The sequence below is a fragment of the Garra rufa genome, chromosome 1 (genome assembly GCF_049309525.1).
Source record: "Garra rufa chromosome 1, GarRuf1.0, whole genome shotgun sequence".
In the NCBI taxonomy this organism is placed as follows: domain Eukaryota; kingdom Metazoa; phylum Chordata; class Actinopteri; order Cypriniformes; family Cyprinidae; genus Garra; species Garra rufa.
The window spans coordinates 51391987-51412550 of NC_133361.1; the positions used below are offsets into that span (position 1 = coordinate 51391987).

Below are 20564 nucleotides of genomic sequence, written 5' to 3' on the forward strand. Positions count from 1 at the left end.
AAGTTCGGATCATTTTACCGACTCGGACCTTTGAGTCTCGTTCAGCAAAATGAACGAATCTTTTTTCGAGTCATTTCGTTCATTTTACCAAAATATAATTAAAAAACACATCTACTGCTTACACAAACGTTGATCACACTACAAACAAGACAAAACTATAATGCTAAAATAAACAATAAATATTAATTCATTGTTTACCTGGGTCTTGTCTATGATTAGCTCACCTATCTATCTGTCCGGGTTCGAGTCGTTCGTTCATCACGTGACTAATTCCAGTACAAACCTATAGGATATTGCAATGCGCATGCGTGACTGAACGAATCACTCCCCCAAACGACTCGTTCGTCCCGAGTCACATTAAAGATTCGTTCAAGAACGACCATCACTAATATACATAACCAACGTTATCTGAAAGAAGGAAATGCAGCTGTTTGTGATATGATGTAAACTCTGTGAACACACACACACGTACAATACACAAACAGCGTTGTAGGTGAGCGGTAAGTCACAACAGTTGTCATTTGCCCTTTGCATCTCCTATAAATAATGCTAACGTTACCGTTCAAAAGTTTGGAGTTGTTTAGATTGTTTTTGAAAGCGGTCTAATTTGCTCACAATGGCTCCATTTATTTGATCTAAAGTACTTAAAAATACTAATGCTATGAAATATTGCGTTTTAAATGTTTAAAATCAAATTAACAATTTAAAACGTTTTCATTTTAAAATGTAATTAATTCCATTGGTAGCTAAATGAAATATCACTGTCACGTAATCAGAAATCATTCTAATTAAAAACCTTTATTAAATTGTGAACTTGTTTAACCGAATTTATTTTAACGCATCTTTGCTGAATTAAAGAATTTAAAAAAAATCTAACGTTAACTGAACCTAAACTTTTGAACGGTTTTGTGTATTGTCTATTTCCGTTTCATTTGCTTATTTTATTGTCTACTCTTTCATCAAAGTTAACAGATCTTACGGCTCTTATCATATTTAAAACCAGTTTTAATTTTAATTTTAATTTTTTGCTCTACTTATTGAGATTCAGTATCTACAGCTGCTAGCATGCTAAAACACTTGAGTTAGTGATTGTGATATTTCTTTTGTCGCTATCGTATTTTGCATGTCTGATGTTTATTTGTGAACATTTTGAATCTGTTTAGTAAGCTCACAGAAATAACCCGTGCTCCACAGTCTAAAATAAAATCTTTTGACATGCGGTTGTGGGATTGACATCTCTATCATTTGGTGTTTAGTCTCAGTACAGGATTTTAAACATGTGACCATGGACCACAAAACCAGTCATAAGGGTCATTTTTTAAAATTGAGATTTATAGATCAGGATAGGACAATATATTGCTGAGACACAACTATGAAAATCTGGAATCTGAGGGTGCAAAAAAAACCCCTCAGATTAGTAATCAAAATACTGAGAAAATCGTCTTTAAATTTGTTCAAATGAAGGTCTTAGCAATGCATATTACTAATCAAAATATATAATTCACAAAATATCTTAATGGAACATGATCTTTACTTAATATGCTAGTGATTTTTGGCATAACAGAAAAATCAATAATTTTGACCCATACAATGTATTTTGGCAATTGCTACTTAAGAGTGGTTTTGTGGTCTAGGGCCACTTATGTTCTTTAGTGGTAGGGAACAGTTTCCACAAGAATAATGAAAAGAGGAACCAAAGCATAAAGGGGAATGTCATTCTAGTCTGCTGGCCTGAGAAAATAATACATGGGAATTTGACAGTAATATTAATTCCCAGTGAAGCAGTAAACCATAGTCCAAATATCTTCATACCAGTCTTCACCATTTGAAGGAAAACTGGCAGATGTACAACTTCAAAAAAACTGAAAGGGAATTTAGTTTTGAGGTTTTAGAAATGGAAGATGACTCTTTTTTTATTATCTGTTCTTTAATAAAACATAAAATACATGTTGACTTTCAACCCTACTGTAATCAGGGCAGTTGTGTGGAGAAAAATGTGACACTCCCTTAAAACACAATCTGATAACTTATATTGGTGGGGTTGTAAAACGAGTTGTGATTCATAGGTTCCCCCTAATGCTCCATATATGTATATAATACATAATTTCTAATAATCTAAAATGTATTATTTAAAGTATTAATGCAATTATTATTAGTGTACCAAATCGTTTTAGATGTCTTGATATACCTTGCATTTTGAAATGGCTCATTTTAAGATGGTCAGATATCCTGTGAAGACCATATAGTTGACTGAAACATTTGTTAGGTCACAGTGAAATGTATACATCCTAATAAATGTGTTTATATGTAAGGAGACAATTGGTCTTTCTACAGGTGATCTGATTGGTCCATCATGTGGGTGTGGGCATTACTTCCTGTCACCCTGGCAGTGTTTGGGATTATTGGGATGTGGGCTGTGTGAGTATTACCTCACATTTACTCTTTTCAAAATCCGCTTTTGTTTTTATTTATCTGACACTTCCTGCATTTGTTTGTGTGCAGGTATGCCATAGCAGTGTCCAATGGAACTGTTAATATAACCAAAGAATTCCCTTTCATCAGGTATGTACCTTAAAATAGACCTTAGTTAGGGTAGCACCAATGTATAATTTTTGACGGGAATGAAAACGAGGCTGTGTGAGACAGTGTTCAATGTGTGTTCGAATTTTTTTTAACGACATGGTAATTGTTGAGCTAAAAATGACCTTTCATCAATTATTAATGGATTTACATAATTCTATCCTATCTATAATCATAATCCTAAACCGAATCAAATTGATTGTCATTGTTTATCAGAACAAATTGTTCTGAATTTGCAAATACCATTCCTGAACTGAAATCAGTTCTCTGTCTACCTAAATATTCACATACAGTCAAGCCCGAAATTATTCATACCCCTGGCAAATTCTGGCTTAAAGTTACTTTTATTCTACCAGCATTTTTTTATTTTATTAGAAATGACACAGACGTCTCACAGAAGATAATAAGACAATGTACAAGAGGCATCATTGTGGAAAAAGTATTACTCATCTTTTATTTTCATTTAAACAAAAAGTGTCAGTTCAAAATTATTCATACCCTTCTCAGTAATCAACAGAAAAGCCTTTATTGGCTATTACAGCAATCAAATGCTTCCTATAATTGCTGACCAGCTGTTTGCATGTCTCCACTGGTATTTTTGCCCATCTTTAGCAATGAGCTCCAACTCTTTCATGTTGGAGGGTCTCCTTGCCATCACCCTGATCTTTAGCTCCCTCCACAGATTCTCAATTGGATTTAAGTCAGGACTCTGGCTGGGCCACTGCAAAACGTTAATGTTTTTGTCTGCTAACCATTTCTTCACTTCTTTTTCTGTGTGTTTTGGGTCGTTGTCGTGCTGAAATGTCCACTGGTGCCCAAGGTCAAGTTTCTCTGCAGACTGCCTGATGTTGTTGTAGAGAATTTAGATGTATTGCTCCTTTTTCATGGTGCCATTTACTGTGATTAGGTTTACTGGTCCACCGGCTGAAAAACACCCCTAAAACATTAGGTTCCCACCACCATGTTTGACAGTGGGGATGGTGTTCTTAGGGTGGAAGGCTTCTCCTTTTTTATGCCAAATGAAGGCTACATCATTGTGGCCAAACAATGAAATTTTTGTTTCATCTGACCATAAAACAGAAGACCAGAAGTCTTCTTCTTTGTCCAGATGAGCATTTTCCTTATCTGGAGAAGTGGTGTCCTCCTTGGTCTGCGTCCGTGGAACCCAGTAGTGTGCAGTGTCTGTGGACTGTCTGCCTTGAGATGTTGCCACCAGCAGAGCCCAGATTCATCAGGATGGCCTTGGTGGTGATCCTTGGATTCTGTTTTACCTCTCTCACTATCGTCCTGGCCAGCACAGGTGTCACTTTTGGCTTCCAACCACGTCCTCTGAGATTTTTCACAGTGCGGAACGTCTTGTATTTTTTAATAATACTTTGCACTGTAGCCACTGGAACTTCAAAACATTTAGATATGGTCTTATAGCCCTTTCCTGACTTGTGAGCAGCCACGAAGCACAGCCGCAGGTCCCAAGTGAGCTCCTTTGTCTTAGTCATGACTGTCCACAAACCAACAGCAGAGAGCTTCTGTTTTTCACCTGTTGAGTTGATAAAACAGCTGTTCCCAATGAATCAGGGTAATTAGGATGCTTTAAAACAGCTTGGACTATTTGGAATGGTATAGAACTTAAAAATAAAAGCTGAGAAATATTTTTTTTCCACAGTGATGCCTCTTGTACATCGTCTTATTATCTTTGGGGAGAAGCCTGTGTCATTTCCGGTCCAAAAAAAACTTGCTGGTTGAATAAAAGTAACTTTAAGTCAGAATTTCGGGCTTGACTGTATATGCTATATTTCAATTAAGTAACATCAATGGATCCAAGCTTCTTCAAGAAGTGTTTACTTATAATTTTGACTAACTGTGTGTCTGTAAGATGTGAATTTAAAAATGTTCCATTTAAAATCCATGAATATTGTTTCCTCCAGCACATGTGGCTCATACAACCCCCAGAGCTGCCTGTTTTCTCAGATCTGCAACATTTGCTGTGTGTTGGGTGAGTCCTTTCATCACATTTGGAAAATCGTCTGACTGTACTGTACGTTCTGTGTGACCTCTTTCTCTTTCCGTAGCTCTATGGATTGTAACAATCAGATTTCAGCAGGTCCGTGATTTGGGTTGTGCGTCTTATTTAAACACAGCCGGTTTGGTGCTTGGCTTCTTCTCTAGCAGTGGGATTTCCATTCTAGGAAACTTTCAGGTAAAGTATATGGGCCATTCTACAGAATTGGTGCAAACTGCTGTCCCACAACCAAAACCACACATTTAAAAAGCATTTAAGTATTTAAATCTTAGATGTTTACAAAGATCCTTCTATTATCTGTTGAAACTCACAATAATATTTACAACCCTATTACTTACATACTGTGATTGTGCTTACTTGTTGTTGCGTTTGCATTATCAGCAATCCGTAGTGATAGGGGTTCATCTGCTTGGAGCATTCTTAGCTTTTTTCCTGGGTTTGGCTTATTTCTGGATCCAAGCGTGGCTTTCATACTACACCCCGCCATCCCATGACCACAAGTGGGTGGTCCCAGTGCGCATCATCCTCTGCAGTCTGTGTACTTGTTTCATTATCTGCAGTATCCTTCAGCTCTAACAGATGATTACGGTTCATAATAACTCATCTGAGTTATGAAATGAATGCATTTTCACTTCATATTATTATATTGTTCATTTTGTTGTCCTTAACCTTGTGTCTTCTCAGTGCTGGTTCTCTATTGCACAGGGTTTCGCTCTGAAGCTGCCATATGCGAATGGGCTCTGGTCATGTGTTTTTTTGGACTCTTTGCGATTTTTGCAGCAGAGTTCAGACACATTGACTGCCACAAGCTCACTGTACAGAAAAAGGAAAGCATAAATGGCAGGGATGCTAATGGTGTGTGGACGATACAGGAGATTCACTGAGGAACAAGTGGCAAGCTGTGGCTGTGGTATTTGCACAGATTCATACAAGACACAACAAAGGAGCATTACGTGCACAAATACACACACAAAAAAAATGTTCAAATACACATTTTACAGAATGAATTCATGAGCATATTGTTTACATGATGTTTATATACCTTCAAATTAGGGCTGTGCAATTAATCGCAATCGCAAAAAAATCGCGATTTAAGCACATGCGATTTCTAAACCGCACAAGGCTGCGATTTTATCTATCCCCCCAACGGCACCCCCCGCCCCCCTTGAACGTCAAGTTCATTTTATTTCCGATATAGCGCCACATCACAATAGAAGTCATTTAAGGTTATCTTTCATATAGAACAGGTCTATACATAGTTCTTTTATTAAACATACTAAATTGCCTACTAAATTGTTATTTATCTTATTTACACTAAGGCATGTCATTTTTGTCTCTTCATGGTCGCGTGATTACAATGTCTCCTCCACGAAAACACGGACTGGATCGCGGACTCCATTCATAAAAACCTAATCTACTATAGCGCGGAATGCCACGTAATTCGTCGATTTTTGGATTAATAAATCAAAAGTTGGTCTGTCACTTAATTCAAATCGCGATATGGACTAGTGTCTGTGAAAACTGAAATGCAAAAAGACCGTTTTAATATGAATCCTGCATGTTCCGTTTGCTTCTATGAATGGTGGAGACGCGTTTTATTTCTTTACTACATACAGACTGAAGCACACGTGACGCTCCCGCTAATTTTTGGCATTTGCATCTCACATGAACAGATAAACTCAATCGCCAAATCACTGCTGTGAGTTTCACTTTTACCGTTTCATTTGAGAAAACTAGCATCATATACACACAGAAACTTCACTGCAACCTGTCAAAATAAAAGTACGGTTAACATGTAACAGAACAATATTAGTCCTGTATTACTTTTGTACAGTATAATGTAGGTGTTTATATATTCCTATTTAAATAATTTACATAAAACAATATATATGATAAAAAAATATATCAACAAGATTAACCACTTAATTATTATTTAAACGTTTTAAACTGAATATAATTTTTCTTCCACGCATTGATTTTAACAGTAAATTTCTGTTTGTTTGACAAATTAAAAGGGTTTATTTTTCATTTGATTAAAAATAAATAAATGTTTATGCTTTTACATTATCAGAAAAATTAAAACACATAAGAATTTTCTAAAAAAAAAAAAAAAAGCAAAAGATTTTAGAACCCTCAAAATGTTAAAATAGAGAGTTTTGGACTTATTTTTCCACTGAAATTAATGTATTCGTTATTGCACAAAGTAGGCTAAAGTACCGGGGGGAAAAAAGTAAAATGGCTTATTTATTTTATGTTGTCTGTTTTAAAGACAATTTTACCACAGTTTTGTTTATTAAACTTAATACTATGTTATTTCATGGTGAAATGTTTTGTTATGCACTTCTTGTGCACTGAATACATTTAGAATGTATCAATGTAGCTTGTTTGAAAAAGCAAAAAATAAAAAATAAAAAAATAATCGCAAATAAAATCGCAATCGCAATATTCTTTCAAAAAATCGCAATATGATTATTTTGTCCATATTGCACAGCCCTACTTCAAATGTTAACAAATGTGTTTTATCAGTGTAGTATTTGGGCTATTTATGTAGCTTACAACAAACAACCTCAATTTGGTTCTTTGTAGCCTTAAAGACTTAGTTTGCATTATGTTATTTAATATGTTCTGTTATAAAAATATTTATTTTTATCTGACCTTTGTCAAAACAAGGTGTTATTGAATATGAATAAATGTAACTATTAACAATTGCTGAGTTATAGTCAACAAAGTGAGCAAATAAGATAGTATTGTGGTATTTTTAATGCGGAATTAAGCTGTTTTCTGGTAATGTGTTGAATTTTCGGTTTAAAAGCCACCATAAATGATAAAACAGTTTGCACTACAAATCATTTTTTTTCAAGATAATACATTAAAATAATATGGTACGACACACCAGTTTGCAATAACAAGCAGCAAAACGAGTTTTGTGCAGCTAAAAACAGCTGGAAGCGAATCCCTTACAAAAACGAACCATGGTTTCACAACAAATAAAACCAAAAAAACATGGTTTCTATAGTTAAACCATGCTGACCACAATTTTTACCATGGTTGTGCTATGCTAACCATAGTTTATCCATGGTATTTGTATTAAAAAATGGCCACAAAACCAGACATAAGTCAATAAGCTTTCCATTGATGTATGGTTTGTTAGGATAGGACAATATTTGGCCGAGATATAACTATTTGATAATCTGGAATCTGAGGGTGAAAAAAAAAAAAAAAATCAAAATACTGAAAAAAAATCACCTTTAAAGTTGTCCAAATGAAGTTCTTAGCAAAGCATAGCCTATTACTAATCAAACATTAAGTTTTGATATAGTTAAAGCAGGAAATTTACCAAATATCTTAATGGAACATGATCTTTATTAAATATCCTAATGATTTTTGGCATAAAAGAAAAAATAATAATTTTGATTTTTGGCTTTTGCTACAAAATACCTGTGCTACTAAGACTGGTTTTGTGGTCGAGGGTCACGTGGTTATACAAATAGTAATTAATACGCCAAAAAACATGGTTACCACACTTTTACTGTGGTAAAACCATGGTAAATTTCGTAAGTGTGACACCGGAAGCCAGACACATTCAATTTAGAAATGGCTGTGTCCACAATTTACACAAAAAATAAGGCGGATAGTAGGCCTATAGTAGGTTGGATTTAGCAGTTTTTCCAGCAGAGTGTGTTGAGATTGTTGTTGTTGTTGTGGTATTCTTTGTCTAAATAATGAATAGCCTACTTATTTTAATTTTATGGACGATAAACCTTGGTAAAAAACCTGACACATGAACAAAATATCGACAGTAAATAAACACCTAACTGACCAGCAACAGCATAGCAACGCACTAAATTATGTCGACATGTTAGTCATTGCTAGTCAGTTAGGTGTTTATTTACTGTCGATATTGTGTTCATGTGTCAGGTTTTTTTTTTTTTTTTTACCAAGTTTTATCGTCCATCAAATTAAAATAACTATAGGCTATTCATAATTTAGACAATTAAAGGCTACCATAACAACAACAGTCTCGACACATTCGGCTATTTGAAGTTCCATTCATGTTCGTAGCACAAAGGTTTAAGGGCAAATTATGCCAAGTTTAATATTTTGTTTCTTAAAGACGCTTCATTTTGCTGTAGTATTAATAAACACCGTTAATAATACATAACTTGTGACTGAAACACGTAATGAAAGTGCATTTACATAAACCAATCACCAGAGGGAGCGCTTAACCTGAAGTTATCTTATATTTTGCGAGACTCTTCACAAAGGTTCGTCTCACAGGTTTTTAGTTTAAAAGCCACTCGAAATAAGGTTTAATGTGAAAATTACTCATTGAATAACTAAATAGCCTAGGCCTGGCTAGTGTCATGTGCATGCCAATCCAATAAGCCTGTGAATTTGGACACCGCAGAGTTGGGCATGATTTTCAGATGGGAAACGGCAGTAGAGAGCAGTCTGTGCGTCTCACGATGACATTCTTTCACATACGCATTGCTCTCAATGGGTGGGGGGAAAAACAGTGAGAACACAATTTCAAAGGAGGGGGCAAATGAAGGGAACGTAAAGGCACGTTGAAAAGGCCTGGGAATCGGTTATTTCTTTCTCTTTTCTATTTTAATATCCTTTCATGACCAGTGTTTTTCTAAAAATCTGAGCAATCTTCTTTGGATATCTGCTTGTTTTGGTTTGGGGGTTTTTAGGGTAAAGGGTCAACTGAGTAATGTTGTCGTCTAAGCACTGACATACTTTCCGCAAAAGCTTTGATGTAAAATACAGTTGGTATGCTTGCTATCTGTCTATCAATCTATCAATCTAATCTAATCTAATCTAATGTATCTATAAAAAAACTTCACCAAAGTTGTCCTCAGACAAGAGCCGGTATTGTTTTGGTTTTAGGACAAAATTGATGAAAGGTTTTCATCCACTTCATATGTTGACTACTATTTTATCGGTACTAATAATTCAAGTTTGGCCTGCAAATTTGTATGTTGAAAAAATAACAAATAATAACATACAATTTGATGCTCAAAACCTAGTGTGACCGCTGCTTTACTCCCAGAAAATGTCCTAGGCTGCCATCCTTATCCACCATGAAATTCATACATGGCATCACTGTGACCTTTTAACAGACTTGAACAGACATTTAATACAGAGGCAAAGCCAAAGGGCTCTGGTGTTAGATATGGGGCAAGTGCTGTGTTTGGCTAAAGGGCATCAAGCCTGACTCTTATGTAATGCCTCAGTGTGTCTGTATCAAGCGTGCATTTGTTCTATCTTTGTTTTAAAAGCGCAGCAGGCCGCAGGTCCACCGTGCCTTTCACCTCGACCGTAATCTCCATTCACGCCTGCGTTATTCCAGATTATTCTTATCCTTTGCACAGCTCCCGCTGGGCAACAATAGCACTACCGTACTATCTGCAAAGCAAACGGCCTGCCTGCCACCTCATACACACACGGCTTATCAGCAAACAGCCAAATCCTGCCCCGAGAGCTGGGAAAAAAGAAAGCGAGTCGGTTCGTCGGGTTTAAAATGTTCCAGCTATCAGGGCGGGAGCACAACAGAGGCATAAAATCTGATTTAGGCCTAAAAACCTTAATCTCCTCGATCCATAATCTAACAGGTCTGGAATTCCCCCAGCTGTTAGGAAAAAGGGAGCGAGGGAGCAGAAGTCGTGCCGCTGTTTCCAGCGAGTGGGCATCTCCAGTCATGATCTCATCCCGCAGCGCTGGCACTCTCAAGCGGAGAGCTGCCCTTTTACTCAAAAATGCCAAGCACACCAAATTCCTACACTCTGAAAAGTCCCTAATTGCTGAGATACACATTCAAACGGCCCCTTTGCCCTCTTATAGAGAACAATCAGACAAGACTTAATTATATCATTATATGCCACCGGACCCCTGCACACTTCGGGATGTTTCTGAATGTGCACGAGGTTTATTTGAGAAGAGGAGAGTGCTGCTTTCATCTGCATGTGGGTGAACAGAAATTATGTTTATCAGAGGTTATTAAATGTCTCTGTGTGATGTCGTTCTCTGTACATGTTGCACTATAGCGTGCTGCGGGGATGGTATAATTTTGTAGGCCCACCCGAAAGTTAGCATCGCCCTTGTTCTCTTGACAATAACCCTTTGGATCGGCTTTTGGATTCTGGCATAAAATAAGCTCTCACCAACAAAACTCTGATTCTTATGTTTTTTTTTTCATCATAAAACCTGTTAATTTGTGAATATTGTTATTAATTGACCTTAATTATCAGCAATTTTTTCCCCTTTGAAAATAATAATAATAGATAAGATTTTTATATTGCTTTTCAATTATGGCAGTATTTCATGTTAAAATAGAGACAATGCCTTTAAAATCCAATTTTTGACGTTAGATTAGTGCCATCTGGTGGGAAAGAAAAAAAGAAATACCTCTCCAATTCCATGGTTTAGCTACGAGATTCCTATAGCTCTATATAAAAGGCTTTCTATATATATATATAAAAATTCTCTAGTGGATTTTAGACATAAAGACTTATTTTTATTAAGTTGTGGATTTAGATATATATTTAGACATTCTCAAAGACAACTTTTTGTAAAAAAAATTTTTTATTTTTTTATTTTTGCTTGAAATGTCAGTTTTTGCATTAATTTGACTACAGTCGTTTTGTTACACATAACATCAAAATTCAACAAAAATGAAAATGAATGCTTTATCAGAGGTTAATTAATCAGATTTCAACCTCTTATTTGAGTCTTCTGGTTCAATTTTGCCATATTGTTACAGTCACACCAGTTTTGTATGTGCATAAATAGTGTGTTGTCTGTGTGTCTGTGAGTGTGTGTGTTTGAGTGTGTGTGTCGGTTTTGTACTCTTGATGTTTTAAGAATCTCTCTAGATTCTCCAGAATCTCTCTCTTCCCAGTTTCATGTTGGTGCTTCTTCTCTTCAGTTTCTATACAGGGTTCAGGCCAGGGAACTGGGACGGCCATGGTAGAAGCTTCATTCTTTGCTCAGTGACACAATTTTTGTGTTGATTTTGATGTTTGTTTTGGATCATCGTCCTGCTGGAAGATGCAACCATGGCCCCTTATAAGATTTCCAACAGAGACAGTCAGGTTTAGATTTTTTATCTGCTGGTATTTGATAGAATCCATGAAGACATGTATCTAAACAAGATGTCCAGGACCTCCGGCAGAAAAATAGGCCCACAACATTAAAGACCCAGCAGTATTTTTAATCGTGGGCATGGGGTACTTTTTTATCCCTGTCTGCACCAAAACCATCTGGAGGGTTAGCTGCCAAAAAGCTCATTTTTAGTTTCGTCTGACCATAGAAGCAAGTCCTGTTTGACGTTCCAATCATGTCTGACAAGTGAACATGCTGGAGTTTATTTTTGGGTGAGCCAGGAGGATTTTTTCTTGAAACCCTCTGGAACAACATGTGTTGATGTAGGGGCTGTTTGATCATTTCATTTTAGGCTTTCTGACCCCAAGACTCAACAATTCTCTGCAATTCTCCAGCTGTGATCCTTGGAGAGTCTTTGGCCACTCCAACTCTCCTACTTATCGGGCATTAGGATGATATAGACACACATCCTCTTCTAGGCAGATTTGTAACATCTTTAGTTGATTGGAACTTCTTAATTATTGCCCTGATGGTGGGAATGGGGATTTTCAATGCTTTAGCTCTTTTCTTACAGCCACTTTCTATTTTGTGAAGCTGAACAAACTTGTTCTGCACATCAGAACTACATTATTTGGTTTTACTCCTTGTGATGGATGATTAAGGGAATTTGGCCTTTGTGTTCCTCATATTTATTATCATGTGGAACAGAAAGTCATGGCTGGACAATTTTATACTCCTAGCCACCCTGGTGTGCTAAAAAAAAAAGTGTAATATTAATGGGAATATACTTCAGAGATATTTTACTTAGACAAATTTTTAGGGGTGCCAATAATTGTGGCCAACGTGAACTAGAGAAAAACACTTCTTTCATAATGATTTTCCCCCCATTTTCCATCGTTTTACTTCAAACAAAGGTTAGAATTTTGTGAATTTCTCGAAAGAAAGATCTAAAGGATAAACGATGCAGATTTATTTTCACAGTCACCTTTGCTCATATTTACTAAGGGTGCCAATATTAGTGGAGGGCACTGTCTGTCTGTTGGGGAGATATTTTAGAGTGTCACCCCTTCATTGCACCTTTTTTCTGCATCGTGAATGATTTGTAGATTGTACACAAAAAAAAAATCCACTGTATTTCAGTATTTTTTTTTTTGTATATTTCCCATTCATTTCCAATGGCAGTCATTGTTGACCACGGATAACACAAGTGTGACCTTTTTTATATGACCATTTCGCTTTTTCGAATCAAGTGCACAATTTTTTTCAATGGTCACATAGCGACTGCCATACAAGTCATCAAGTTTCATACCATTGCAATGAAGTAGCGTTTTTTAAAAATTCAAGACTTTTTTTTTCCTGGTCTAAAATGACTGAACAATACCAGAGGGTTAAAAAACTATGTATTGGCGTTTTTCTGCGGTTGAAGTAAAATACATTCTGATGTTAATTCTAAAGGAAAGACGGCCGGGAAAGACACGTTAAAGAGCCACAAAACGGTATTTTTTGTTTGAATCTCCTAAAAATTTAAAAAGCTGGGACCTTATTTCATACCAGAAGTAACCTGCTCTGTCTTGTCTGTCTGTGTGTTGTCAGACAAATAATAACTAAGGAGGGCGGGTACACCACTCTTACATGACTCCAATTTCACCACCACTAAGCTTCGACATCTCTTTTAATTTTTATTTAAAATCCGCATGTTGGAAAGTTTGAGTTTGAGAATACTTAGTGTAATTGTGAGCGTAAACATGAGGTTGTAAAAGAGGACTAATGAGTAGATGGGTTTTCTTGTTTGGTGTGATGTTTAATGTCCCTGACAACCTCTGAATTCTCATTTAGCAACTATTTAGCTGCTGCATTTCATAAAATGCATAAAATCATGAGGGGGTATTACTGCTGAATTTATGTCATAGAATGAAATGCAATAATGTCTTGCCCTAATTTCAGACAACCCTATAAAAAAAACACAGACTTAGGATGATGGAACTGGAAATGCAAAGATGCAACCTATTTCCAGGTTTTAGGACTCATTTCTATGCACTCTTAAAAATAAAGGTTCTTTATTGGCCCTGATGGTTTCATGAAGAACCTTTAGCTCCATGGAACCTTTCATTGCACATATAGGTTCTTTAGATTATTAAAATGTTATTTATGCTTAAAAAAAATAATGGTTCCTTTAAGAACTGTTCACTGCATCATTGCAAAAAACTTTTTTTTGAGAGTGTATAGTGCATTATTCATTCTTCTGTTATTACCTTCTCCATAAATTTTCTATTTTTTCCCCCCTTTCTTGAGGCCCCAAAGCTTGTGCCGTCTGGGCACTTGACCCCAAAAATTCCCACCTCCCAGTCCAACACAATACCTCGCCGCTCTGAGGACTTTAGCTGAGTTGCTCAGCTCAGCAGCTTTGAACTCCTGTTTAGTTGTGCCCTACTAACCTCAACTGAGCGTAGTGCATCTCAACTCTGTCTATCCCATCTCAAGTAAACTAAACTCAAGTGGTCAAATCAACTCAATTCCATTTATATCACCTGAGGTACATCTTAAGTTATCATATTGTCAACTCAAATGAAGTCTTCTCAAATAGTCATTTTAATCTCAAGTCCTCTCAATTTAAAGGATTAGTTCACTTCCTATTTCTTTTCTATTTCCTAATAATTTACTCACCCCCATGTCATCAGAGATGTTCATGTCTTTTTTCTTCAGTCGAAAAGTAATTTAGGTTTTTGAGGAAAATATTCCAGTATTCCAGTGGACTTTATTAGGGATCAATGGGCAGAAGGTCCAAATTGCATTTTCAATGCAGCTTCAAAGAACTCTACACGATCCCAGCCGAGGAATAAGGGTCTTATCTAATGAAACAATCTGAAATTTTCTAAAAAAATAAAATAAAAATAAAACCACAAATGCTCGTCTTGCACTAGCAAGCATTACGTAACCACATTGGAAAGGTCATGCACTGTAAAAAAAAAAAGAAGTTGTTTCAACTCAAAATAATTTGTTACCCCGCTAACTTAAAAGTTTTAGTTTAGTCAACTAAAATATTCCAGTTGTCACAAATTAACATTTAGTAACTTAACATTTCAAGTCGACTGAACTAAGAAATTTAAGTCAGCGAGGTAACAAACTATTTTAAGCTGAAACAACTTTTTGAAACAATTTTTTTTACAGTGTGCGTGACAAAGAAATAACCAAACTAACCACATGTGACTTTTCCAATGGATGTGCATCGCAGAGCTAGTGCAAGACAAGCATTTGTGATTAAAAAGTTTATAATTTTTTTTTTTTTTTTTTTAAATGATCAATCGTTTTGGTAGATGAAACCCTTATTCCTCGGCTGGGGTCGTTTAGAGCTCTTTGAAGCTGCATTGAAACTGCAATTTGGCCCTTCCACCTGTTGATCCCCATTGTAGTTCACTAAATGCAGAAAAACCCGAAAATGTTTTCCTCAAAAACCTTCATTTCTTTTTGACTGAAGAAAGAAAGACATGAACATCTTGGACGACATGGAGGTGAGTAAATTATCAGGAAGTCTTTATTCTGAAAGTGAATTAAGGCCTGTTCACACCAAGAACGATAACGATAACTAAATGCAACGATAACTATATTTGCGTCCACACCATTGAACAATAACTGTTTGTATTTGTTGCTTGTACACGACTTTTACACGAGTAGATGTCCTCAGCACGCAGGTTTCAAGAGCATCTAAACCGTGAATCTAGCATAAACTATCTGATCTCTAACGTAGTCAATGTAGTGGAATAAAAACAATACGTACTCTTTTCTGCTGCAACTTTAAAGGAGAAAAGACAATGTTGTCCAAACTGGCACTGAATTCCTGAGGTAATTTTATGTTTTATGTCACTCTGTTTGCTGTGGAATGTCTGTTTGCTTCTCTGCAATGTTGCCTGCTATTCCAAATGTGCAAGCCCTTTAAATTTAAATGAATTAGCTGTCAGTCTTTTATCGTTCATCAGCTAGAAAAAAAATCGTTCTGAAAGTGATCCCAACGATATCGTTCCACTGTATTGTTATTGTTATAGTTGTAGTGTGAACACTGCTATTCTTTTATATTTGAAATGATTTTTTGAACGTTATCTTTATAGTTCTAGTTATCGTTATCCTTATCGTTCTTGGTGTAAACGGGCCTTTAGACTTTTATTAAGAATTGTTGACCCAAAAATAAACATTCTGTGATCATTTACTCACCCTCATGTCATTCCAAACCTATACATGACTTTCTTCAGCTGAACACTAAAGGTGGGTTTGCACCCCAAAGTTCTTCAGTAAACAATTTTTAAATTTTGGGCCAACTTAACTCATCTCAGAGAGAAAGCAAGAGTGTGGAAGAAAGCAGTTCATCGAGTTTAAAATGTTTAGTGTTAACTCAACTCAAGTCAACATAGAGGAGCAGTATTGTGTCAGACCGGGAGGTGGGGATTTTTTGGGGTCAAATACCCAGACAGCTATGGGGGTGCATAGAGAGAGAGGAAGAAAAGTGAAATAAGTGGATCTGTGGAGTGGGTGAAAAGAAAGATAGGATGAAATGCACAGAATGACAACATAATTATGATCGTTGGCGTATGGATAAAGATAATCACACACAGACATTTATGACCTCTGCCGCTGATAAAGATCCTTTCTGTTCACCCACGCGCAGATGAGACTGGCACATGCCGCTGTTGACCGTTGGCTTGCTGTCAGATCTCCCAGTTTGAAACTGGATGTGCTGTTTTCCTCCGTAGGACAAAACAAGCTTTTATCATCACTTTTGGACTTCAGAGGACTCAACCCAACTCAGTTTAACTAAACGGAATCTCTATCTTTCTCTGTTTTCTGGTGTTGTTGGCGCAATAAACAATAATTACCCAGTGAGGGCAGAATATGGGTGTATCTGAGTAAGATATTCCTTTTTAAACATCTAAAGCTCCAGGCTTCTCTGGCTTGCGTGAAGCAGTCATGTGGTTCATCAAAGTCCTCTGGGTAGATGGGGCTCTTGTTTAGTGGCAGACACAGGGTGCATGTGTGCTTTGAAACGGCTGTGCCTCAGGCTCTTTGCGTTTATGTTTGATGTGTGGCATGGTTGTGGTTTTACATGGTGGCTTTAAGATGAGCACTTTTTGCTCTATGGGAAAACGGAGCAGTTTAAAGAAGTTTTACATTTCGGGATGTTGTACCATCTTGTTCCTGAATGTGGATGGTGTTACTATCAACAGGTGTGCATGTAGACTACTTTGAAGATGCTGCCGTTTGATGCTTTTATTAAACATGTAAAAATACTTTAAGCTCCACACATTGCACAACAGATGGCTGTTCTGGCATTAACTGACATACTAAAATAATTTTGCTCCATAAATGACCCACACTGATTAAAAAGCTTGCTTAATATAATCTTTTTATTGGTTACAATCCAAAACTGTTCATTTCAGGGATTTTATTATCCTGTATCAGGTTACAAAACTAAAAAAAAAAAAAGTCCAAATGAATGTTCATCTGTTCTCTGATAACCTTTGCAAGATGCCACGGTGTGCTTGAGACCTTTTTCTTTAAATACTGTGACCTTTTCCCTAGACCAGATGCCTTAAAGAACAGTTACTGGAAATCTCAAGCAAGGTGGATATTAAAATGAAGAACTATTGCATTATGTAACCATGATGACATTTCAAAATCTGCTGGCGGGACATTAGCTCCAAAATTAGACCTATGTGTTCTGTCCACATGGTTAGTATAATTTAGGGTAAGTCTGGTACACTTATTTTATTTATTTATTTTATTGTAGAAGATAGTTCTGTCGTGCACACTTATGCCACACCTGTGTCCTACATTATCCTCCGTAATGGCTTTTTTCGTTAACGTGCATACGACACTTAGCAGAAGCTAGAGATTACTGTTTATAAAGTTTTAAATATGGATATTTTTCTTACACCATCACATCGATTCGCTTCAGAAGGCCTTTATTAACTCCCCGGAGCAGTGTGGAGTAGGGCTGTCATTAACGATTATTTCAGTAATCGAGTAATTGTTCGATTATTCTGATGATTAATCGAGTAATCTGATATAATTTATTGTTTTGTGGTACTTAAAATAGACCTGAGTGAACAATAGCCTTGCTTAAAAATACATCCAGTCAAGCCCGAAATTATTCATATCCCTGGCAAATTTTGACTTAAAGTTACTTTTATTCAACCAGCAAGTTTTTTTTTATTAGAAATGACACAGACGTCTCCCAAAAGACAATAAGACGATGTACAAGAGGCATCATTGAGGAAAAAATTATTACTCATCTTTTATTTACATTTGAACAAAAAGTGTCATGTCCAAAATTATTCATACCCTTCTCAATGATCAATAGAAAAGCCTTTATTGGCCTTTAAGGCCAAGTAACTCTGCAGACTGCCTGATGTTGTAGTTGAGAATTTTGATGTATTGCTCCTTTTTCATGGTGCCGTTTACTGTGATTAGGTTTACTGGTCCACCAGCTGAAAAACACCCCCAAAACATTAGGTTCCCACCACCATGTTTGACAGTGGGGATGGTGTCCTTAGGGTTGAAGGCTTCTCCTTTTTTATGCCAAATGAAGGCTACATCATTGTGGCCAAACAATTAAATTTTTGTTTCATATGACCATAAAACAGAAGACCAGAAGTCTTCTTCTTTGTCCAGATGAGCATTTGCAAAGGCCAAGCGGGCTTTTGTGTGCCTTATCTGGAGAAGTGGTGTCCTCCTTGGTCTGCGTCCATGGAACCCAGCGGTGTGCAGTGTCCGCTGAGATGTTGCCATCAGCAGAGCCCAGATTCAACAGGTTGGCCTTGGTGGTGATTCTTGGATTCTTTTTTACCTCTCTCACTATCCTCCTGGCCAGCACAGGTGTCATTTTTGGCTTCCGACCACGTCCTCTGAGATTTTTCCCAGTGCGGAACGTCTTGTATTTTTTAATAATACTTTGCACTGTAGCCACTGGAACTTCAAAAGATTTAGACATGCTCTTATAGCCCTTTCCTGACTTGTGAGCAGCCACAATGCGCAACCGCAGGTCCTTAGTGAGCTCCTTTGTCTTAGCCATGACTGTCCACAAACCAACAGCAGAGAGCTTCTGTTTTTCACCTGTTGAGTTGATTTAAACAGCTGTTCCCAATGAATAATTAGGATGCTTTAGAACAGCTTGGACTATTTGGAATGGTATAGAACTTTGGATTTTCTCATAGACTGTGACAGTTTGCAAAGGGTATGAATAATTTTGGACATGCCAAATTTTAATCAAATGTAAATAAATGCTGAGAAATATATATATATTTTTTTCCACAATGATGCCTCTTGTACATCGTCTTATTATCTTTTGGGAGAAGCCTGTGTCATTTCCGGTCAAAAAAAAAACTTGCTGGTTTTGGGCTTGACTGTATATAATAGCAATGAAGCAATAATAATTAGTTCAAATAAAGTATTAAAAGCAAGTAATCATGGTTTTATTGAACACATTGTTGCCAAGTCTGCGGATTTCCTGTGGCATTGGGCTACTTTAACACTGTTACCGCAGGTTGTTTTTCTCAGAGTGAGGATTTGAGCTTTTATTTTGAAATTGCGATGGGCAATTAGTATATTGAGAAAGATAGTGGGGTATTCTCCTGTGTTTGCATAGGTTTATAAATTATTTACCTTACAAATCTGATTAAAAGTCCCATGTTGCATTCCTAAATGAACGTCATAATAAACCCAAACTCACAGCAATATGCAGAAATGGAGTTTGAGACACTCCACACATGTAAATGATAACAGCTTTTGTGGCAAGAACATACATAATGCCCACCTAAGAATTTTTGGTTGCCAGAACATTTCCAGAATGTTAGTTTTTGGTTCACAGAATGTTCTTAGACCATTTTTTATGGTTTGTTTTTGGTTAGCCAGGAAAGTTTTTTCTTTTTGTTCCCTGAACATTAGTTTTTGATTTGTAGAATGTTCCCAGAAAGTTATTCTAACATTCTCAGAACATTAGTTTTCGGTTCCCAAAAAGTTAGTTTTTGTTTTTTAGAACATTATTCTTACGTTCTAAACCAAATTCTTACATTCTAAACCATTCTTACATTTTGTAAACCAAAAACTAACATCCTGGGAACGGTATAATACCATTAGTTTTTGGTTCTCAGAACGTTAGTTTTTGGTTCACAGAACATTCCTAGAATGTTAGTTTTTGGTTTGTAGAATGTTCCCAGAACATTCGTTTTTGGTTCCCAGAATGTTAGGTTTTGGTTTGTAGAACGTTATTTTAACGTTACAGAAGTGTTTGTTTTTGGTTCCCAGAAAGTTAGTTTTTGTTTTTTAGAGTGTTATTCTTGCGTTCTAAACCATTCTTACATTCCCAGAATGTTTTTTTCACATTCCCAGAAAGTTTTTGTTTCCCAGAACATTATTTTTATGGTTTGTTTTTAGTTAGCCAGGAAAATTTTCTTAACATTCCCAGAACATTAGTTTTTGGTTTGTAGAATGTTGCCAGAAAGTTAATCTAACACTATAAGAATAGTTTTTGGTTCCTAGAACGTTAGTTTTTGGTTTGTAGAATGTTATTCTACCATTCCCAGAATGTTCGTTTTTGGTTCCTAGAAAGTTAGTTTTTGTTTTTTAGAAAGTTTTTCTTATGTTCTAAACCAAATTCTTACGTCTCCTCAAATCTAAGGATTTTTTTTTAAATCAAGTACTTGAATTGAGTCAAGGAATTGCGACAGTCATAGTGTAGAGTACTTTTTATGATGGATGAATGCACTTTTTTTGAGCTTCAAAATCTCGACCACCATTCACTGCCATTTTATAAACTTATAAAGCATTTTCTAATATAACTCCAATTGTATTTGTCTGAAAGAAGAAAATC

At 36.3% G+C, this 20564-nt stretch overlaps 1 protein-coding gene across 1 annotated transcript; it reads left to right on the forward strand.

Moving 5' to 3' along the window:
* The first annotated feature begins 2324 nt into the window (after nucleotides 1-2324).
* On the forward strand, nucleotides 2325-7306 carry tmem150b (transmembrane protein 150B). Its single transcript, XM_073833519.1, has 6 exons — nucleotides 2325-2418; nucleotides 2503-2562; nucleotides 4506-4573; nucleotides 4650-4777; nucleotides 4982-5159; nucleotides 5285-7306. The coding sequence occupies exons 1-6, from the start codon at nucleotides 2354-2356 to the stop codon at nucleotides 5482-5484; spliced, it is 699 nt and encodes a 232-aa protein (XP_073689620.1). The 5' UTR covers nucleotides 2325-2353; the 3' UTR covers nucleotides 5485-7306.
* Nucleotides 7307-20564: the final 13258 nt, after the last annotated feature.